A 23,965-nucleotide genomic window follows, 5' to 3' on the forward strand; every position below is an offset into this window, starting at 1 on the left:
AACTCTGGAGGGTCCAAAAGTACCAATTTTAGCAATGTTAGGAGAAACTGTTCACACTCTTCTGGCAAACTTGAAGTTCCTATGCTCTTTAATTCTCCCACCAAACTTGTATTCATGGCAGACTCTCTCTTCCCTTCACAGCACCCACTCTCCAGCCCAATAATTTCAAAAGCCTCCTGTCTGTAGTCTTTAAAAAAAGCAAAAGAACAGAAGAAACCAAAATTTGTTTCAACACTGCAGCTTTCCTCCCCCAGAGCAGATGATCCTTGTCTCCGGGCTATTTACATTTGTGTATTAAATTTTTTTTGACAATTCATCATTTCATTGAAAAATAGTCTGGTTCTGCCCTTCTCTTGTACTTTTTGAGTACTCCTTGTCCTTTCCCCACAGCCCAGCTGCAGAGTGAAGGGTTTGGGGTGCACCTCCCAGGCCATGCCCTACCCCTGCTGCGCTGCTGCTGCAGGCACAGTAGGGAAGCAACACGGAAACCAGAGGAAGCCCAGCTCACACTTCTTCATCCTGAAAGCTTTGCAAGAACGCTCAAGGATACAGGAAGCAAGGAGGTGCTGAAGTCCAAGACAGTACTGGCTGCATCTATGACAAAGGCACAGAGCACTAGAGCACAAAAGCATTATTTTCCATAGGAAAGAAATAGAAATTCTTCTGCAAAGTGGAAATGAACCAGAGGCTGCCCACCTCTACTCTTAGGCAGGTAACTCGGTAGCAACTGCTGAACTGCAGAGCTCTGATCAAGCGCTTTCCAAAGGCTTCTGGACTGGAAGCTCACATCTGGGTTGGTTTTCCTGCTTGAACTGACTGGAGCAGTCTGGATCACAGGTACTGAGTGTCACTGATGGTACTGTGTTGAGATATTCTCCAGTCACACACATTTAGATGAGCACCATTTCTCACACCCTGAAATTCAAGCATGCAGCTTTCCTGAGCTTCAAGACCAGTTTTCCTGAGCTTGCAGCTCACCCTGCAGTTTGGTCTCTGCACAGAAAATTCTAGAACTGTTAAAATTCTGTTTAAATAGCTCAAATTGTGGTTCATGGCTTCTTTAGAGAGGAAAGTGTGCCTAGAGAAGTCACAAAACATTTCTGCAGAGACATTGAAGTTCAACAGCCACAGTTAAAAGTCACCTTGAACAAACAAGGGAATTACCAGTAATTTCCACTGTTCCCATCAGCTCAGCTGCACTGGAGAGGATGTGTGAGTAGAAAGCCTACCAGGCACGACTTGCAGCTCCCTCTCTCCACAGTCAAATGAACTTTAAAGACAACTTCAGGAAACCCAGAACTCATCCAGCAATGCTTCAGCAGTAACACAAGGGATCCTCTTCTCACAGAAATACCATTGCAGGGCTACAAAAATGGACTGAAGAGAGGTGCTGCACTGCTGTTTCTGAAGTTACAGTGGCAGCAGCAGCTTGTTACTCCTCATTTCCTCCCACACCACAGTGGGGCAACAGCACTTGATGGCTGATGTTGGAGAACACAACTGAAGTCATTACAAGGCAGCCTACACACTCAGTTTACCACCTGGATGACCTTTCTAAGGAAAAACACCCAAAATCATCTGCTGCAGCCTATGTAACCCTGATAACATTCCTGCAGATCCAGTAACTAATACATAAGGACAGGGAGAAGAGCAGCTATGACTATAAATTTATGGAAGCAGCTACAGAAGTTCAAGGTGCTAGCAACAAGAAAATCTCCTGCAAAAACAACTTAAAATGACTTTATTTTTTAAGAATATTAGCACAATATTTACAAAATAATTTTATGTTTCATAAATAAAAACAGTTTCTTGGGTAAAGACTATAGATCTATAGATATTTAAAATGTCTATATATTTATATATCACACATATGTACACACACAAATGAAAGCATACAGTTATGAACAACTTTGGTTTAAATTACTGGTGGGAAAGGGCTGGCTAGGTGTACCAATGACTTTTTGAACTCCCACTTTTAAATTCCCACCTACACGAAATCCAGCCCTTAATGCAACAGGATGGTGGGTTTCTCCCATTTCTGGGGCCATGATACTGCAGCACATAGCCAGCCACTGAGCTCCTCAGGTTTTGACAATTCCTAGGAACAGCTCCGCCTGATCCCACGGTGACACAGCGGGGTTCTGCTGCAGTTTGCTTTAGAGAAATGAACATAAAGCTATTATACATAATTGTTTTTATAAGGCAGAATACCTCAACAGAATTCCAGTTAATTTGGTTTTTTATTCCTCTGCTGCTAAGACCTTCAACTTGACAGAGGGAATCACTAGTTATAAATAGGGAGCACTGCACAATACTAAATTAATAAAATTTTTATATTGAATTGTAATGGAGAACCATCTCCCATCTTTAGTTTGGTATCACTGAGATTATGGAAAAACCTGCACCAAAAGATTAATCTGTAAGAGCTCAAACCTTACGTGAATACTCCCACAGGCAAAGCAGGACAGTAAACGAGAGCCATACATGTTTCTCCCACATTTTATCACATGGGTGACCCTCTTCCCTGTGTCCAGTTCCACTGATCCCAGTGAGGGCTGGCCCATAGCTTGCTTTAAATGGCTCAATCCTGCAGCCTTGGCAAGAGGGACGATTATGACAGCACCTACTGTAAAATACGACACCTCAATTTTGCTTTGCTAAATTCTTAATGCAACTCGGAGTTCGACGTGCAGAGAACCCAAATCTCTGCAACATGCACCCACAAAATGTATATGAACCTTGGTTTGTAACATTCAATTCTGACAACTGCCAAATTACTCAGGATCTTTAAAAACATGGATTTTATTACGTGACTGTTTGGCAACAGCTTTCCAAACCAAATTTTAAATTGTTAGAAGGAGAAAACCGTGTGTGCCTTTGAAATACAGTACCTTAGTACAAACAGGAAACAGTGTCAAGATTTCTACAAAGCATACGCAAAGTCCAAGAGCAGCCAACTATATTGGAACAACTCTCAAAATAGCTGTAAAACATAGCAGAATCTCATGGAATGTGCAAGTCCTAGTAAACTGATTTTTAACCATATCATTAGATATATATACAGAAACTGAGCTTCCTCACTCCTCATCAGCTCTTCCTACTTTTTATTCTATGTATTTGTGATGTAATGGCAGCAACACAAACCTGGGCCAGAAATTATATAGCTCTTTTCCATTCAAGAAAACAAGGTTTTAAACTGTCAAAAATATACTAAACAGGAAACTTCTATTTTTTATGAAGCATCCGCGACTTTCACAAATTCACGGAGTTAAGAAAGCCTGCAATTGCTTCCAATTCCACACACTGCACAACATGAACACACACAAGAACCACATTCAGCATTAAGATTACCAGCTCCTGTGCTCTGTAATTCCAGTGCTGAATTAGGCTCCAACAGCTAAGCAGTTTCCCATCAAAGGGTACAGAGGAGGCACAGAGAGCCCTCTCACTGGACAAAAATATCAGCCACCAGAGCACACATGACTACTGTCCACAGAGAGGAATACTAACATCTCCTGGAATTAGAACTTTGTTAATAATTTCAAGAGAGCTGGGAATAAACTTTGTACTTATGCAACTTTGTGACTAACTTTGTATTTCTTTAATAAAAATTTGCTGAATGTCAGAAAAGATGTATTTGTACAATCTCTACTTCCTGCTTGTATCATACACATAAACCATACTTTGTCCATGCACACAAATAAAGAAAACAATAGTCTAAATGGTATTGCAATTTCTGGGCTCAGCAGGCCCATTATCAAAGCAGTGACTAATGATAGTTTTTGAAAATAATACCACTAAGGATTACTGCAGGGAGACTCTGTACTGGGCAAACAGTGCTTTTTATAGTCTCACCCTCAACCATCCCATGTACACCATAACAAAAGAAAATAAAGATCACATGTGGGCAAACACACATGTTCCTTGCTACAGCTGCTGTGACTATAAAATTATGTCATTTATATCAAAAGCACTTTTGCCACACATGCAAAACAACTAGAGTCCTGAAATTCTTCTCGATGAGTAGTGCATCTTCAAGGCCACGGTGTATCAACAACGGTGTACTTTTTATATACGCATCACATAGCTCTGCGGTTCTGGGAATTTAAAAAGAAAGAAAAAGAAATATTGTTTGGGAAGAACAGCAATGCTATGCAAGTCACAGCTTACAGATTTATTTTTTTCCATTTCAAAATTGAAAGCACATTTAGCATTCAAATAGTGGGAAAAGATGCTACTAACAGCAAGTGATGTTTCAGCCTCTCCACAAAAGAAAGGTGGACACCGTCTTGGAGCTTTCACTCATGAATTTGAATAAGCTGAAGTGGCTCACAGGCTCAGCTGCCTGACCCACCCTGTCCATATATTTTAATGCTGGTTTACTTTCACATGCTATTTTGTAAGCTGGTCAGCTTCAGCATCTGATTCATCCCTGCTTCAGTCCGTGTGTGAATTTTCCAGGGAAGGTTAGCACAGAAGCAGGTAAAGCTCAATAGGTTACTGCCTCCAGCATGTGAGTCAGAGCATTTGCCTTCCATCTGTAAAACCTTCTGTCACTGGTTAGGAGCCATCTTTCAGAGCAGAAAAAACAGACAGATTTGTACCTCTCCCATAAAATTAAATAGGTAGTTGACAATTTCTGTGCTTTTGGAAACTCCACCTCTAGAGCACTAGAGGGTAGGTTTTCATAACCTAAATGAAACCCAAGAAAAAACAGGCAACTTAAAAATTGATCTCAAATCAAAATTCTGCCTTGTTCTTCAGAAGGCTGAGGTAACTGCAGAGAGCCCATCCTGATCTTCCTTCTGGTCTGCTCTGAATGCAATGGACTGGCAAAATCTACTTGTTTCCTGGTCTCAGCTCTGTCAGGAATAAGCAGTAGCCAGTCCTGGAGCAGGCCCTGCCTTCTACTCCATCCAGCTGAGATTACACTAACTGGTATACATTTACCAATGTGTTTATGAGACACCAATGCACTTGTCCTTTGTACTGTAGAAGTGTAATCCTATTGGTTTAGAAAATAATTATATGGGACATTTGGATGAACCAAATGTAGTAGTCATAAGTAACACAAATTGAACAGCACATGGTATTTGTAAGGAAACCTGTTTTTTAAACTCGTACACCTGTTTTCAATTACAGCTAACTAGTACCTCACTTATTTGCTTGTTGTCAATTCATGCCTCCTAGAAATGGCATGATATAAAAGTATTTCAAGTGAGCTAACAGATTTGGAGTGAGTTTACTCTTCCTTCCAAGTATCAAAACGTTGTAATTAAATATAGGAAATACTAGGCTAATATAGGAAAATATAGGAATACTAGGCTAAGGGTCTAGTGATACCTCATGACAAGCTTGCTCAGTATTCAGGGAGAAACCTAAGTAACAACAGCATCAACAAGTGCTTTTTTTTTATCCTATTCCCATGAAAAGTACAGCTGCTGAATAGAAAAGACTCGATAGTACTGTTTTCATTTTCAAACCTTATCATCTATCCTAAAATTTAAGCTCTTCAATGAGAGCAATCTGAAAAGCAATAAACTGAGTGAAATCTGACTGGAATACAATCTAACAAAACCCAGAGAATTCAAGTAACACTTAAAGAGGGGGAGAGGGAGAGAAAGTTAATTTTAAACCACTTTCCTGTGGTGATCCATTGAGGATCACCAATTAAAATGCAGAGAGAAAGCTCAGTCATATCAACAACAACAAAACAAACAAAAACAAAAAATAAAAAAACACCAACATAAAACAACCAAAAACCCAAAACCACACCCAAACAGAACAACTCACCACCATTCCATGCATCTTAAATATTCCACAAGCAAAAAGGAAACATAAAGCTATTTGACTTTCCACATTTGATCACAAACACTATTGCACAGTTCTCTCACTGACTCATCCTCTCCACTGTTTAGGAATACACATTCTTCCCCTATGTTTGATATAGGATACATGTATTCTTTCTTTACAATTAAATACAATTTGAGTAAGAACAGCACCCGCCCTGAAACCTGTCCTCCAAGTTTCATTGAAATAGCACTGGGTTACTCTAAACATCAAAACCCTCAAATGCTGAGCCATTAAAACAAGCATGTGTTAGACTTACCATCATTCTAACATCACTCCTTTTGCATCTTTAAAAGTCAAGAAGATGGATTAGTAATGAGTGAAAGAGAAATAAATGCTTTACAAGTTAGTATTCATGTTAGTTCTGAAATTCAGGTTAAAACTTGCTACTACTCAGCATGCCAATTAGTGAACTTAATAGCAAAAAAAAAAAATTCAAAGTCACCCCTTTTTCACTGTAAATTTCCCTCACCTTAAGTGCTATCAGTCTCTCAACACCATGAGAGTTGCCCCAACCCAAGGAAATCCAGAAAGAATAGAGTGGTAAGGATAGATTTCGCTGTGATCATTAAGTATTTCACCCAAATAAATCTTTATGAATTAACATCAGTTTTCAATACGAGTCCCTTAAAAGCTGGACATTTTGCAAAGCAAAGAGGGTGGACATAGTATAGTGAGATGCTAGATTTGTCCTAAAACAGTCAAACAGTGCCTCTGGCTAGCAAGCATGGTGGCGTAAAACAGAGAGTCTGGAGCTGCAGGCAACCTTTTATTGAGAAATCAAGCTCTTACTGACTCACAGAGCCACATAAGTTGCCACACTGATCTGCCATCTTAGAGTTGTGGTAGCGGCAACTAGAACTATCTTTATCCATAATTAATCCCTTAATGAGAAGAAAAACCTTGAATATCACCTACCATTTAGTGGTTCTTCTACAGCTTTCTGCAAAACATTTAAAAATATATATATGTATAAAAAGCCTTCATGTTTACTTCTGGCTGGCCACAGTTAAATTACTCTAATTGACATATACAGTAAGTAGTGATTCTATAAAAACGAAGAAAGCTTAATGTTAATCAAATTAATGACTAAAGCTCTGGAAAAAAAATATCAGTCAATAGCTGCATTCTCCAAGTAGTTTTCCCTACTGTGATGTTTACCCAGATGAGATACCCCTACGTGGCAGCGGAAGCCATGCAGATATTACTTTTAAGCTCTAAAACCTAACTGATAATTTCTGTCATTTGATCAATGGTTAGTAACAAAGCAGCACAACTAAAAAAGAAAAGAAAATTAGTAGCCAAGCAAATCAAGTGGAATCTCCTCAGAAAGAAATACATGACAGCTGTGCATTTAGTCTGGTAGACAATCATCAGAAACAACACATGCAACCTACAGAAATGCTACAAAAAAATCAGTACTTGGTTAAGATGGCAGATTTCAAAAACACACCTTTTTGCCCTCTGACTCAGGAAAATTTCAATAATAATTTTTTAAGCATGCCCCAGTGTGAAAATTATGCCCTTCACCAATATTAAGTTTTCCACAGTCATTAGATGACACAGAATCAAAGTGTATTCTTAAAACTACTTCAAACCTATTTACTGCCTCAAAGCACAGCAATATAGGCTGAAGAGCCCTTGATGGAAACAAGCAGGATGTTAACACACTCCAGTTTCCACCAGGAATTTCCCTAGCAGCCCTAAGTTCATAAACACAAATTAGATCACTTGAATTCCTCTGTAACCAGCCCTCACCTATCTGCAGCTGCAAAGAATATATTTGTACTAGCTGAGGTTTCCAATGACATCTAAGTTTTAAAAACTTCTTTTGATTTCATTTCTGTCCCAAATTCAGAGAGTAACATGATGTTCATTCCTGTGCTGCTGTGGCTATTTATTTCTCACTTCTTTGCTGCCATGGAAGACCACCTTGTGGGGAGAGCAGCTCATAAAGAGAACAGAGTTCCCATCACAGGATGCTATTTTGCATGCTTCTATTTACAAGCAAAGTTTATTTACAAGCCAAACTAAGTTAAGGAAAAAACCCCACCCTCCTCTTGCCCTGTTTACTTCCCTTCTACAAGTAAGCACAGGATGTCAGATAAAGGCAAGATTTCATTTTGAATGAAGCATACTTTCAATTAACTTCTCAGCTCATTTTTATAACATCTCTTAGCCTCTTTCTTCCATCTTTTAAAGCTCTGTGCACTTATATTCCTTCCATAAAGAAAGACTAATCCTCTGAAATACTATTCCTTACAATGAAAATGAATGAGAAAAAGGAAATAATAAAAAAAAAAACCCTAAAAACCTCTTGTCCTAACTGCAGTCAGCTCTCACAGTTAGAAACCATCTTCCTTCAACAGCTGGGTCTCAGGCTTTAGACTGGAGACCTGAAAATGTGTCTCAAATGATGGCTGGCATCCAGAAGGTGGGATGAGTTAGTATTTGCCAGATCCCCCTGCTGCAAGGAAGTTTTACTGGTATTCTACAGCTGCACCTCTCTCCTTGCTTCCAGAAAACACCAGAAATTAGGCAGTTCACATTCATGGATCACTCAAAAGCATTGTGTAAGTCTGTGAAAATTACTGTTTAGAAAATTATTATTTTACAATCCAAAATTACCAACTTCGGAAAAAAAAAAAAACCAACAAAAAACCTTCTAAAAAAAAAAAATATATTTTTCCATTTGTTCTGTGTTACCTAAAGACAGGCACTTTCTTTTCAGAAGGTCTCATCAAATTATGGGGCATTTTAGGAAAATCAGAAAAAAGTTCAAGGTTATGCCATCTGTATAGCCAGGAACTGAAGAGAATACCAAAGAGTTCTGGTCTACAAGACCACAGGAAAAAACCTTTTAAGTCTTTCTTACAAGCCATCTGGATGTTTTACACTCATGTTAATGAAAAAAGCTTTTTAATAAGGTGAGCAAAATGGCTTTTGAATATTCAGGTAGAAGAGTGCACTGTAAAGGAACATCAAACTTCCACCACCTTGCAGTGACAGCAATGGAAACTCCATCTGGGCACAACAGTCAGAGTAAGCCTACGTCAGGGTGGCAATTACAGTACCACAGACACACTCAATAGGGACAATGGAGACCACCAACTCACTCAACATTAGACATCCGTTACACAGCCAGAACTGTTGCTTGCTACCAACCTGGTCTGAATTCGAACTAGTGAAGAAAGGTTCAGTATCTCACTACAATCCCCTGAGCCATCTAGTCACCCCAAATTTATTAATTTTAAGCTTACCCCCGGACGAGGATGATCTTTCATTCTGGAACCTAAAATAATTACAAAAAAGTGACCAAGCAGATGAATAAATGTTACAATTAACCAAATAAAAACACAGAACATCAAGGTTGTTAAGGTTGAAGAAGACCTCCCAGAACATCAAGCTCAAGCAACCAGCAAGCCCAACCCAAGCAACATCACCACCACTAACCCATGTCCCCCAAGGAGCTAAACATCACTTCCAGTGATCGTGATTTCACCATGTCCTGGGCAGCCTGTTTCAATCTTTGACCACCCTTTCAGAGAAAAAAATTTTCCTAATATCCAATCTAAATCTTCCCCAGCACAACTTGAGGCCATTTCCTCTCATCTTGTCACTTGTTACCTTGGAAAAGGTATTGTCTACTGATAAAACTTGCAATGGAGTTGTAACACACAGAATTGCAGCTTCCTTGTCCAAAGGTAATTAATTCTATGATCTGGAAATCTTAGAGCCTCTAAGCACGCTTCTGTTTAGGAAACAGAATAATCACCTAGAGCGACTGAATGGCTCCATTCATGCACTCAGCTCTAAAGGTGAATTAGGTTACTCACTATTCATTGTGCTTATTTTGGCATGCTAGAATCTACCCCAACAGTCACATCTGACTTCTTCAGCCAGCAAAATCAAACCAGAAATGCAACATTTATGCAGACCATGAACACATAGCATTGAACACTATACAAGTTTATCAAAGTAAACCAAAGTCAATAAAACAAATTTATTGCTGTTATTAAAAGGCTTGATTCACATCTGCCATATTTTTGACTTATCTTAATTTAACTTGGATATCAAATATTAGGCACTCTGCCTTAACTTCTTCTCTACTGGAAATTCTCCCTGTCTCAGGGTCTATTTCTGGCCACGCCCACACATGGTGTGCACACATCAACCTGGGAGCCTGCACCGCTCAGTGCAGACTTGTGACTGCACTCACTGCAAACACTTCAGCAACCTGAGCCTGGAAGGAACATATCCTCAGCTGCACAGTTCTCTGTCCACAAAGGGTGGACAACCAACAAGAGCCTGTGCACAGCTTGAAACCAAAGCCACTCTGACCCAAGCTGTAGAGTCCATGCAATGTTATGCTGTGGTGTGCCAGCATTCCAATCACACAGCATTGCTGGGTTTTGCTTATTTAGCACATCTTTAAATCTCTCATCTTTTTGAGATCTGATGAACAGATCAGTTTCTGAAACAATGCCTTGCTATTCTTTTCTCCTGGGTTTTAAAATTAAGCAGGAGGGAAATCAGGGTTCACTAAAATGAAAGGTATGCCTTCAAATTGCTCTTCTTTTAACCTACCTCTACCTAGTGCGAATCAGTGGGCAGATTTTTGCTTCTTTAAATCCATGTTTTGATAAGGTTTTGTCACCACCATCCCACAACCCACTCCACAGAATCCTTTACACCCTTTTGCTCTCTTCATTCTAAGATCCAGCTGGCCAACTGTGTAAATGCAGAACTGAAACAGCAACATCCCTCCTACAACTGAAACACTCTTACTTAAGAAACCTGGCTGTGTTGATCTCGAAACAGTTTATGATGATAAACTGTGGGTTTCTTAACTCAAGATTCCCCACACACTTTATGAAACAAAGCCAACACATACAGACAACTTCTCAGTAATTTTTATAACTAACTGTGAAATCACTCCTTGTGCTCAGATAAGTTATGTCCACTTGAAAGGAAAATAATGCAGAATATTAGGTGCTACTTACCCATAATTAACACGTAAGCCAGACTAAGCAAACTTGCAATAGCCATAATAGCTGAGCCAGCAATCAGAACAGACCCATGTAATGGAGGACAGGCTGGGAAAAACACAATAAAAGAACTGTGTCAATTGACACAAAAAAGCCCAAACACTTATTTTCAGATATAACTGCTTAGTAAAATAAATAAACCTGATACACACAGGCATGTTTAATTTCACTTTCAAAGCTATCCCAGAACTACTCCTGCATATTTCTTTTTTTGTATGCATTCTTTAATGATACAGAGGCATTTACTGATTTATCCCGCTTAGTTGATACATCTTAAATACCAACTGTTTTGGCCTATAATTGTATTACATGACAGAATACAATTCTGTTGTTGTTACAACAATCTGTCAGCTCAACCCAGGATGAGCTGATTCTTCTGACAGTTCAGGGTCACTGAGCTGAACTCCCCAGAGATACAGGTAACACTACAATGTATGTAACGGAGAAGAACACCCTGAAAAAAACTAGGGACACTTCACATTTACCAGCATTATAAAATATCCTCAAAAAAAAAAAATCCTTGTATTAATGCTTTACCAGAAATCTCTCATCAGTTTATTTTACTATTATAACTTACAGAACTTACTGTAAGAACTTTACAGAAGAAATACTTCTGTAAATACTAACCAAAAGGCATAAAATTCAAATCACAACTCCACTGAAAGGGCTGTCATTTCACCCAGATTGAACACATCTTTAGAAACCACTTCAAGGAGAAATAGGTCTTAAATCCCCGAACCAATGACTAAAATGAGGAGTATCTGCACAAAACAATAAATCAGGAACATAAAGTGCCTACGAGGAACACGAATATGCATTCTCCTACTAAATATATTGCCAAGGACAACTGGTCCTAAATTGACCCTTTTCTCTGCTGGGGGGTTCTCTGGTGGCACAGGGGAAGGCAGGGAGGCAACAGAGGGAGGCCAGAGGCAGGGATGAGAGACATCACCGTGTGTGCTGGTTAGCTGGTGCTCCCTCACCACAGTGACAGTAACTTTTTCAGTGATGCAACAGTGTCAGCCACAACCCCACTTACAACAGCCCGAGAACAAATCCAGGTTTACTGTTTCTACATTTACCTTCTTAATGTGTTTTAATGGTATTCATTGAAATATTAATGGACTCAGTTTAGCAAGGAATGTCTGATTGAATCACTTAACATGTGAAAATTATTATTATTTAATTTCTAAATACCCTAGGCCCCCAGTAAGAATAACAATAGTCACCCAAAATCAACACTAACATGCAAAATTGAAACAATTAACTTTTTTTTTAAAGCAGATGCTCACAGAATGCAGTCATGAAACTGATGTATGTAATACTTCCTTTAGGCTATTCTTCTTTCACCACATAAAAGTATTAGCACAGTAGTCCTAAACTACATTTACAGAAGTTACTAGTTAACTTTCCATGTAGTAAAGCCATTTTCACAAAGTTTAAGTGTTAGAAATAAACGAACATCAGGTGTAGACAAGAGTAAAAGGCACACTTTCACAGAAGACTTAAGTGCTTACCTGAGACACACAGTGCAAAACCAACTATAGCAATTATAAATCCAAGAAGTTTTAAACCTATCAGAGCCAATGTTGCCTGCAGCAGACTGTCAAAAACTGGGGAAAAAAGAAATAAAATTATAAAATTTAACTACAGAGATGTAAAACACAGGTAATTGCATAAAGGTAGAAATCAGATTCTCCTAAATTCTAAGCTCAGCCAACCAGCATGGTAACAAATCTACAAGTCACTGCAAGTCAAGGCTCCTGTATGTATACATAGACATACACTTTTTTATATATATATATAACATTATAAACAAACTGCAATTAGAAAAAAGGGAACCCACATTCTCAGAGCCAATTATCCAACCCACTCCCTAAACCCAGGAAGGGTGAGCAGAAATCACCGATGTGCCACCCTAAATTCACTGTTCAAGCAGGCAACTTGTACATCTTCTGTGAAGCAACTCAGCCCAACAAACACAGGCTAAACATTTTGTTTCAAGATACTATACATGTGATGAACCCAGCATGCTATTGTAGCACCTGTTTATAAAAATTAGAGTATTTTGTAGATTATGGAAGTAGCTCAGTTTGCTTCAATCCATGTGTTAGTAAGTTAAGAAATACTCACCAATTCCAAACATGACGTACTGAAGCGGTACCAAAATCACAGCAGGGATTACAAGGAGGCCAAGACCAGCCTGATTCTGTACAGTATAGCCATCTGCAAACATTTATGTGGCAATCAGTAAAACCAAAATTGTTAGCTGGATAAACGCATAAAGCAACAAACATAAATCACTGGCACCACCAAATTTTCCCACTGAATGAACCACAAGTCACTCTCTAGTCCCTAATATTCATCCAAGGCTGTAGGACAGAAAATACACATAAATTTTGAGTCAGTATCTTCCTACGATCACTTGAGGGCCTGACAACCCCAATGCTGTTTCTGCTGTAGTCTGTATATTCTTTTTATTTAAAAATTTAGTAGATGGCAACTAATAGGTGGTACTAACATCCATACTACAGAACTGAAGCCATTCTTTTCCACTCTTATTCTCTTAAATTGAGAGCAATTTTAATCACTTACCTTGCATAAAGAGAGCAGCACCTACACCAACTAAAACTGCAAAGATGACAAGTGCTACAATAGTGCACACTTTCCTCTGAGGTTCAATTTCGTATTTTAGGCCTTAAAGAGACAGAGAGGAAAACAATCAGACACACGGATTCTCTCACTGAAATACACAGATTTATGACTTGGACTGTCCCTAAGTAAAGAAACTCAAACTCCTAAAATTTACAACTATATCCACTCCCAAGATTTAATTTGTTTTTATTAATTGATATGGTTAATATGGCTTACTCAGAAAAATGACACCTGTCATCAGGGTTCTAGTCAAATTCTTACTTTCCCCTTTCATGCAGTTCAGCTGATATGTTATCAGAATAAGTCTGGAACATGGTACAGGTTAATTCAGGTAGATGCACTGCTGATATTTAAATGTTACAGTAAATTTGTTACTCAGGTGGATGTCAAGAGAGGGGGATTAGAAATTCCGTATTTCATTCTCTTCTTTATGACACTGTGTGAGCTCAGACACATCACATCACCTCTGTCCCCAAAGGAACTTAAATCCTAAAAGTCAGTCCTGTAAACGAAAGTCACAAAAATCCACCTCAAACAAACCAATACAACACCTCCCAACGCGCAAAACCAAGAAAACAAACATTTACAAATAATACACAGAAGAATCATGCCCAATTTAAAAACCTAATTAAAGGCATAAAGTATCATTGGTGGATTCCCAGGTTACCTAAAAGAGTAAAATTAAAGGAAAAAAAAATGCACCAACACAAAAAATCCCAACAAGCAATAAGTACACCCATGTTTATTAAGTTAGAGATAGGACACCTCATTTTCCCCACAGAAGCCAAGAATTTCCAATGAATTGTCCAGGTGCAAAAACATCCAAGCAAGCTAAAATTACTCTTATAAAATGACAGTGTCTCTCCATGAAATTATTATTTTCCTAAAAATGTTGTAAGTTCTGCTATGAAAGCAGGGCAATGACAGGTTCTGAACAGATCAGAGTTTCTATACCATTATGAAATATGAAAATCAGGAATATAACAATACAGAGATCAAATAATTTTTTAAAGTATGTATTAGTTTTCAACCTTGGATCATGGATAGACCTTTGAAGGGTAACAACACTTCCAGAGATTCACGAAAAGTAATAAAGGAAGTTATACATAGATAGCTGAATATGTATGTGATTATTACAAATCACTGAGTGCACTTACTTTCCATTTCTTACTGAATTGGCTCTTACCTGAAATGTTTCTTTTTTTAAATTTGTTTACTTTTTAGAGGTCTAAAAATTGAAAAAGGCTGAAAAATCTCAAAGACTGAGGTAACAAATTGCACCATCTGAAAGACCACGACATAAAGCACACTCTACATGGCACAGATGTTGGACAACAGTGTATAAAGAACATCTATGGATGTCTGTCACTGGAAAATTGATGTATTGCCTCTAAAAACATTTAACAAAAGCACCGATGTCAGTGTTAAATTATAGCTAAGCCAGTGCTAAAAGACTAATGAAAAGATTTACATTAATAAGAGAGCACACCATCCTTCTATCATATTGATTTTATGGCCATATAATGAAACATTTTTGAATTATTCAATAATGTCATGGTGAATCAACTGTGAAGAAAAGCTTCACACAAACCACGCCTCTGTGTATTATCTGGATCAATTTCCACACATCTTTTAGATGTGAGTATCACCTTTCATTTTACATGGGTGCCTTTATGCATGGAAATGATTTCAGGACAATCAGCAACTGCAAAGAATTAAAGAGCAAATACTTACCAATAAAAGTTAACTGAGCTGCACATAAAATAACAAGGAAGCACACCAATGATATGATGACAGCCTTCTCCATTAGAAGGAACCATGATCCTAGTGAATAAACAAAGAAAATTAGTAGGAAGAGAACAAAAGCTGAGCCTATTTGCTTTGCATTTATCATTCCTCTTAGGCTATGCTTAGATTGCCCAATACTATATGAAATTCAGCATTAAGAATTATAATAGGCTAAGAAACCTACGTCCTCTACCTTTGTATTTTTCTATGTGACAACCTACTTTTTCAGCACTTCCAGCCATCCCAGTATTTTCCAAACTGGAACTATTAACTTCCACTGGAGCAGAGAATATGCTGGTGCTAATTTGTGGCACTACAAGCTACTGAACTTGAGGAACGACAAAAAATCTCTGTAAATCAGTAAAAAACCCCAGTATTTATGCTAAGCAGAGAAGATATGAAAGGTCCAATCTGATGCCTCCTCAGCCATTCTATCCTACCTTCAATGGCAGTAACTCCAAAAGAAATCTGGATGTATGGTAAGGAATACAGGAGCTAGCCAAATGAGAGGGAAACAATTTGAAGTCCTCCCAACATCATCCATCTAGATTTTTTTCCCCTGCATTTTGGATGCCATAGGCTGTTCAGTCAGTCATGCTTTAAGACCCTGTAAGCCACCTTCCAACATAAAATTCTGAAAATATCTCCACTGAACTAGAAAATGCAGTTAATTCTTGCATCTCTGCTCATGTATTTATTTAGGCTCACTCAGTGGAACCCAAAGTCTCCATTTCTGACATTATACTTTCCACCATTCCTCTGCCTGCACATTTCCTTCCACAGAAATTTCTAATCTTTACTAAGATGCATTTGTTGCATTGTTCTCCATACATAAAAGTGGTATCTGTTGCTCCAGAAACATGTAATTATGCAGCAATACCTCACAATTTTAAATGCCAATTAAATAGCCTGAGGGCAGCTTCTAAGTTCACAAATTCCCCTCTTTCCCTCCCCTCCTCCCACAAGAGGCCACAGAAGTAGATATAGCGCACACAACAGAAATACACGGCAAACATTAAGCTGAAGGCAAGAAAATGGAGAAATTGCTTCTAACTTATTACTGTCCTGTTTTGAAAAGGAAGTGAGTCTTTTTGGAGTTTGGTGGTCAAACCAATAGATGCTCAGATTTGAATATTGGCACCTGGTGTGGCCACTGGGGACATGGATACACCTCTGAGAACACGGGGGGGTTAAACGCCGAGAACTCGCTGGAAAACTCTCTCTTGGTTCTGGTGGGTGAAAGAGAAAGCTCCCCTGGGGGACCAGCTGGGGGTTGGGCAGGAGAGGAGAAGCCATGCAGCCGGGTGAGGTAGGCCAGGGCCTTGGGCAGAGAAGGGAGGTGAAGGCCTCTGGAAGGGTGGAGCAGCACAGAGAGAGAGCGAGCGAGCGAGAGAGAGCGCTTGTGCCATCTTGAAATTTGATTTCATGAGCTGGCAGCGTGGCCTGCCAAAAAGGAGGGGGGGGCCCTAGGGGTGAATTTGGGGGGGACGGGTGTCCCAAAAATGAGAGACTGTGCTTTTTTTGAAACTGGGCAAAGCATCCTTAAAAGGGGAACCCTAGAAGCAGCTCTGGTCCATGCACAGTAGTGAGAGCACTGGGTGTGGAAGGAAGATGTCACGATGACAAATGATCTCCGGGTGGTGCCACATGTGACATGGAAACGCAAGAGGTCTCAACTGTGCTTCCAGGGAAAGCCTATGGCACAAGAGGGACTCCTCTCCTCTTGATGAACTGAGAATTTATTATCTGAAGGATAGTGATGGACTGAGAGTTAGTGATCTGAGGGGTGGTAACTGAATTGAGAAGCCAAGGTTTTGTCCTACTGTGGTGTATTGGAAGTTTGGTGGGGGAAGGAGGAATGTTTTTGGAAGGTTTTCATTCTGAGTTCTGTGTGTGTTTTTTTTTACATATAGTTGTAGGTTAAGAAAGGTTTTTTTCTTTATTTCTAAGCTGGAGCCTGCTTTGCTCTATTTCTAATCACATCTCACAGCAGACACCAGGGAGAGTATATATTCATGGGGGCACTGCCATTGTGCCAGCGTCAAACCATGACACGCACCAAACAAGGCTGATTCACTGAATTGTTTGATGCAAGGCTTTTTGCTTTATCTGCAATATTGAAAAAGCAACTGATATTGAACAGTAACTTGTAATGCACAGTGGCTGCTCCCTAGATAAGCCAAATCCCAGTGATGCTGTTTGATGCAACTGCAAATAATTAAATAACTGCAAGCAGAGACTCTGAGAGCCACTTCACTTCCTCTGCAGCACTTCCAGCTGACATCATCCAGCATAAAGAGAAAGCAACCAAGAGCCTGGTATCTGCTGGGGCTTCAGCATGCAACACAGAATCATGTGTGGTCCTTGAGTCTGAAAGAATTTCCTGCACAGAAGAGTTTGCAATACTGCAGACACATGCAACATGCAAGGAAGAGGCTGAAATGAAAATGCTGAAAGCATTTTCCTGGAAATATACTTCCCTTACTCTGGTGCTTCATAGTAATCAACTGAACTCCTGGCATAAAGCAGTGCTTTGAGAGCCAATATAGGGCAGCCAGTTCCAAGCTAAGAAGAGAGACTTCCAGACTGGGGAAAGAAGAGTGAAGAGAAGAGTAAAGGGAAAGAAAACAGGGGGAAAAGCCAAGGAAGAAAAGAAATGAGGACAATGAAATAAGAGGAGCAAAAAAGCAGCAAGCAAAAAGATGAAAGATGATGAAGAGAGGAAAATGAAATAGTGAATGAAAACTTGACAGTCACACTCCTGATCAGGAAAGCGTGTCTGTGCACAAAGACGAGAGCACTTGCACAGAAATCTTGCTCACACTTTTACTGCCTAGGTGAATCCAGGAATTCTTTAAGAGAGATGGAGGACAGCTGCCTCTTGTATGACTATCTTTGTTGAAGCATCAATTGGAACATGCTAGTAGTGACAGCATGAATTCATTGCTCAGAAATGATGCAGTGAAGACTGGTACAGGATTTCCATTATCCACTAACCCTTTTCAAAATTCACTCACTAAAACTTTCTTCGATTAGCTTATTGTCTCAAGAGTTTCTCTAGAACACTGAGGAGGAGCAAGCAACAAAAAGTTGTGCAGAAGAACTGAGAGAGAGAGCAAGCGACTGTTTTCCTTCACCCTCAAACCTAAGTTTTATGTTTTCTAGCATATACTCTCAAACCTAATGCAACCTCAAGAGTTTTTCACTAACCACATTCCTCCGATGTTTCGTCGTCGCAACTGTCAACTAGAAAATGAAATTAGAAAAATTATATCAGTTTCCTGCTCTGTTGTCTTTATACCGATTTCTTAATTATAAACACAAAGAAAATAAAACTTGCAAATGGGACTTGATTCTCCTACATTCTCAAGCCTTGCTTCCTCTTCTGGAGAGTAACACTGAATTGCATAAACAGTCAAAAAAGTCTGAGTAAGCTGTAAGAGAATGAACAGAAACCACATGTACCTCTTTTCTGTTTTTGCAGCATTCTAAGAAAAGAATGATATTCTAGCATCTTCCCTTTCAGTGGCTGTGCCCTTCTCAATTTCAGGATCACGTTTGCTATGCAGGGTATATGGTTAACTCAACAACTAGATCCAAATGAGAATTACACAAATGCCTGCAGGAGGACACAACATCTGTTTGAGCTTCTCAAATATTTTATTGTGAAGTGTGAAAACTAATAGCAAAACCAAAAAAATTCTGGAGTGCGTGGGTAAGGCTCCGTGTGCTACATATATGGAACACATTCAGTGCTTCCAAGCAGCTCTCCAGAGGCAAGTCTCCTGTGCACAAGAGATGAACAGGGCACACCTATGTCCAGTGAAACTGTCACATCTGCACAGCCCTGGACAGATGACACAAGTACAGCAGAACCTATTATCCAACAGCTGAGGTGCTAGAGAACGTGGGCTGGGACTGACAAGATAAAGTAAAACAGCTCTCTAGAAGAGAAATTCATTTAGTGAATCTCATTCATTTCAACATCACTTTCAACACCATCTTTTGAAGATGACATTTAATGCTAGAAAACCACAACAAGTTGCCATCTAGCAGTAGCATTTTCAACCTTGCTAGAAAACTGCCGACTTTCAGACGGAGTTTTAGAGCTCTTAAAACAGAATTTCTATTAGTTCTACCTGTAGCTTTCCAGCAGAGTTAAAGGTTGCAAGAAGCAATTCTTCCAAGAAAAGATCTCTGCAGACACTGTGATGGATGTATACATTCCAGTATTATGATGATCAGAAATATCTCACACAATAACATGAGACTGCTGAATATATCAGCATCTACATAATCAAAAATATGTGGTAAAACACATATTTTCCATATAGGACCTAAATCATGCTCAGACATTATTACAGAATGAAAAAATGTGCTCAGATCTTTCCCACGGAAGCACTCCCCTCTAACTTAAACCTAAATAAGCCATATTAGCTTACAAGTTAGCAGGCCTGGGTGCTACATATTTTACATTTCACTTTAAAGATCACATTGCCGTGTTCATTATTTTCTCTTTCCCTTAAGATTTTGTTTGCTTACCCCTTCCAATAGGTTCTGAAACAATAGCAGGCAACTCACCTGAGCTGTTTACAAGTTGCATTCTTATTTTTCCTTCTCTGTTTGATTCTGTTACTTTACAGCTGTAATTTCCAACAACTGCTTGTCGACTGCTAATCGCCAGCGAGGCCACACCCTTGATTAATTCCGACGGGGATAGAAGTCTTGCAGACGAAAATGAGGGATGACGATTAATGTTCTTGGTTCCTCCATGATAAGAAAAAATTGTAACTCCTTGACTTGTCCATGTAACAAACATGAATTTTTCACTGTTCTGGATTAGATTAGTCGCGTAACAAGGCAAAACTACGGTTCTATTACAGTCATTTTTTTCTATAATACTCGTCCCAGAAAGTGTCAACTGGGCAGAACCTACAAAGAAAAATGAAAATGGACACATTAGAATTATTTCTTAATACTCAAAAACAAAGAAATAATTACAAGTGAATTGGGAAAACAAAACAAACTCTCCCGTGAAACCACAAAAAGAGAATCACGCTTCAAGGGATCATCAAAAGATGAATAAAAAGACATTATAATAATTCTACAATTCTAATTCTACACAAACTCAAGCCATTCTCACCATAATTTAATATATAGATATGATAACCCATCATACACTTGAAAAAAAAATTTGGGTTGCCATTTATTTACTTGGACACTTCTATTTCACAAGGGGAAATTCTGTCTGGTTTCTGCAAAACCTACAGATAACATTAACCATAGACTGTGCCACTGATGTTCAGTTTTTTGCTGCTGATCACACAATACAAACTGAGGTCCAGCATCAGCTCCACCCAAGCTCCCTTTACAGCTCATTAAGAACGCAGGGAAGAAAGTCTCATTATTACACTTCTGAGAAAAGGCAGGCAGGGCAGCTTAGGCAAGAAAGCTTTGTCACTTGTTCCCTCTCATCTCTGAAGGTGGAGCCAAATGCCCATAGGTTTAGATCACTTCTTGCGAATTCTCTTTTCCTTTCCAGTGAAGAACGTGCACACACAATACCAGATATTAAATAAGATTACTACTTAGTATTTCACTGCATACACAACAAAATGGAAAATGGAGAATTTGTAAAAATCACCAACCTGTAGTACAAATCACCATGACTAATGTCTCTAACAATCACATTCAATGCAGGTGAGGAAAAATAAACACCTCAAAGGATTACGTTACCATTGCTGGGTTTTCCCATCTCTCTCCCACATGGCACCACAGTTCTAAAACAGCAGAACTGACTGACAATTGTTTCAAGACAGACCTCAGCCCTATGCCAGGACTTCATCACAAATGAAGATTTATTCACTAGCTCTTAAGAATATCAAAAATTGTAACAGCACTATATAAATTACATCAGAAACCAGAAAAAACAGGTTAATTAAACTAGTTTGGATGTAAGCTATGAGGGCTTTGAATATTTTATTTTCTCTATTTTTCCTTGTTTGTGTGAAATCATAACAAAGTTTAATCGCTTTTTTCATAGTAATTGCTCCCAAAAGTCCCAGAGCCATTAATAATTCAAAATGTTTTACTACATCCATCTGATAAAACCAAATATGTGAAAGGATATGAAAATCCCCTAATACTGTAAGCACTGAGACTTACAAACTGGAATAGCTCCAGAGACTTCAGGGAAACTACCTATATTCACATGTATAAAACCAGCTCAGAATGATGATATGTATTTAATGACTAAATAAGGGCAAGGGGAGAAAGAAAAAAAAAAAAAAAAAGGAAAGGGAAAAAAAAGTTATGTCACTATTTGCAGTAGCTCTTTAATTTTTTTTCCCCTCAAATCAAGAATCTCAGATTCTTGATTTAAAAAGAAATCCACTCCTGTTTTAAATATTGCTTTAGTATTCTAACACTATTTCCTGGATTACTACTGAATAACAAAGCTTAAAATAAACTGGCTCTGTATGTATTATGCATGACGGCGTTTCGCAATGAGGAAGAAGTATTCTCCGGTTTACTCATTGTGTTGCACTTTTAAACTAATAAAAGTAACAAAAGCAGGACAAAGGAGTCATACACAAACCTCAACCTATGCCCTAATAAAAATCTAACATATACAATTAAAACCTTCAATGGTTCTTTGTGAAATAAATTTCACATTTGTTTCACACTATATCACGATAATAACTGCTGGAATTTTTCCTCTTTTTTCAGAGCCAGCACATTCACATTTTCGCGGGCTGAGTGCTCTGCTTTGACCCGGCTGCTTTGACGGAAGAGGTTGTGTGGCTGCCCTCCCACCGACGGGAGCCCCACGGCTTCCTGCAGATGGTTCTTCCACTACCGACTTCCCAACGATTCTGGGGCTAAGAGGAAGCCAAGAGAAGCCTCTCCCACCAGTTACCAAATCCTGCAGGCAGTGGATTACTGGGTGGGCTCTTCGCCTCCAACTTTCTCGTAGATTATCATCTTACAGGCGTCACATGAAGGTGGCAATTTTAGAGCCTTACACTACGCAGCGTGGGGGCTTCTGAGGAACTCGCAGTTGCGAAGCTGCCACAGAAAGGCTCTGCACATGCAGAGCAAATTCAGAACTGCTGCACACAGTTGGCAGAGCTGGTTAAGTGTGGTCACTGCACCTGATGGGAGCCGGCCCTTCTCACCTCCTCATGCAAACCACGCTGGGGCACTCGACATTTAAGCCAGTCTACGGCTAACTCCGGAACCCAGACTGGGATTTCGACATGAGGTTTAAACACTCAAGTTTCGATGTGCTGCTTACTGACAGAACAACACCTACAGCACCTGCACCTCGCTGAAATCTTTTTAGCTCTGTCCCTCCCACTGAGTTTCTTCTCAAGGCAGAGAAATAAGAATTTAAGACTGTGCAATATCAACTGCACTTCGATGGCACACAAACCTATTAAAGATCAAGAAACGCCGCTAACCCCAGACCCTGTGCAGCGGGGGACCAGCGTGGCAGTTCAGGAAAGCACAGGGAGCTGAGCTGCCCTAATGCACAGGGAGGTGAGGAGCAAAGCTCTGGGCACGCTGTCTCTCCTCTCCCCCGCAACTTCTGAGGGGAGCAGCCCACCGCCGGCCCCGGGGACGATGCGGGAAGCCGCGGGGGCTGGATAACAGCATGTGTGTGTGTGTGTGTGTGTGTGTGTCCCCGCTCCTTCCCAAAGGATGGCGATCTACCACTGCGGACCCGCGGTCCCACACGCGCCGGCTGCCAGCAGGAACAGCCGGGAGTTCCGGACAGGAGCGCCTCGAGTCCCCTCACCGAGCGGCGGGAGGACGGGCGGCGGCCGCTCCGCCCCGCTGGCCCCGGGACCGGCCTCCGTCCGCCGCCACCCGACCCTCCCCTTCCCGCGGTTCAGGGGGCGGCTCAGCGTCCCCTCGCACTCCGGGAGCCTCGCCGGAGACACCGCCGCGGTACACGCGCCGGGACCGCACGGGATGCGATGCATCTCGGGGCGATCGCTGCGGCCGCAGTCGGAGCAATAGGGAAAACGAGACAAGGAGAGAGAAAGGCAGGAGAGCGGGCGCGGCGGGCACTCACCTGCGTGCAGGGCACCGAGCAGCACGGAGGCGGCCAGCAGCCACATGGCGGAGCGGCGGCGGTGGCGCGGCCCGGAGCAGCGACGGCTCGAGCGGGGCCGCAGCGGGCGGGCGGGCGGGCGGAGGAGGGGGGGAGGGTGGGCGCTCGAACCGCTGATTGGCCGCGCCGCTGGCGCGGGGGGCGGTGCCGCCTTCACGGACAGCCCCGCACCCCCCCCACCCCCCCACCCCATACTCCGCAGCAGCCCGCGGGAGTTGAGCTGCGATAAGACTTGTTTTTAGTGGTGTTTCGTGTCTTTTTGAAGTGATTAGCAGGACCTATATCCCATGCCCGCCTGAGCTCCGGAGCCGCGGTGTTGTGGATCGGTTTCCCCGCAGGCACAGCGTGGCGTTCGGGGCCGCGTAAAATGGCTGCCAGGGGAAGAGGGGAAGATGCCGGCTCCAATGAAAGGGGAAGCATTGACAGGGTGACTCCTCCACCGCTTTGTTGATTACGAAACATCTTGATTTTTTTGAAGGGCAAGATCCCCGTTGGGGTGGGCAGG

General features: G+C 40.6%; 1 protein-coding gene across 10 annotated transcripts; it reads right to left on the reverse strand.

Moving 5' to 3' along the window:
* Window positions 1–1,724: 1,724 nt before the first annotated feature.
* On the reverse strand, window positions 1,725–23,813 carry CD47 (CD47 molecule). 10 transcript variants are annotated; one of them, XR_009417874.1, is made up of 12 exons: window positions 23,422–23,813; window positions 19,923–20,273; window positions 18,552–18,587; window positions 15,288–15,377; window positions 13,494–13,595; window positions 13,032–13,124; window positions 12,416–12,511; window positions 10,854–10,946; window positions 9,111–9,142; window positions 6,769–6,793; window positions 2,892–4,097; window positions 1,725–2,154 (listed from the first exon to the last, which is right to left on the reverse strand). XR_009417874.1 is itself a non-coding variant. In XM_059466655.1 (12 exons), exons 1-11 carry the CDS (start codon window positions 23,651–23,653, stop codon window positions 6,112–6,114), a joined length of 1,176 nt encoding a protein of 391 aa, XP_059322638.1. In that variant the 5' UTR covers window positions 23,654–23,813; the 3' UTR covers window positions 1,725–4,097; window positions 6,110–6,111. The 10 variants fall into 10 exon arrangements, 7 of the variants coding, with proteins under 7 accessions (XP_059322638.1, XP_059322637.1, XP_059322641.1 ...); XR_009417875.1 differs by adding an exon at window positions 6,110–6,137 and having other exon boundaries at window positions 1,725–4,097; window positions 6,769–6,898; XM_059466655.1 differs by adding an exon at window positions 6,110–6,137 and having other exon boundaries at window positions 1,725–4,097.
* Between the last annotated feature and the right edge of the window lie 152 nt (window positions 23,814–23,965).

This window comes from Ammospiza nelsoni, chromosome 2 (assembly GCF_027579445.1).
Source record: "Ammospiza nelsoni isolate bAmmNel1 chromosome 2, bAmmNel1.pri, whole genome shotgun sequence".
NCBI classification, from domain to species: Eukaryota; Metazoa; Chordata; class Aves; order Passeriformes; family Passerellidae; genus Ammospiza; species Ammospiza nelsoni.

Excerpts from the sequence above, each read along its gene's own strand:
- CD47 (XM_059466652.1), bottom strand. The coding sequence starts at position 23,653 with ATGGGGTGGGGGGGTGGGGGGGGTGCGGGGCTGTCCGTGAAGGCGGCA. Across the intron at positions 13,596-15,287 it reads AGCTCAGTTAACTTTTATTG|GCCTAAAATACGAAATTGAA; the intron begins GTAAGTATTTGC and ends TGTCTCTTTAAG. Across the intron at positions 13,125-13,493 it reads TGCTGCTCTCTTTATGCAAG|ATGGCTATACTGTACAGAAT; the intron begins GTAAGTGATTAA and ends AAATGTTTGCAG.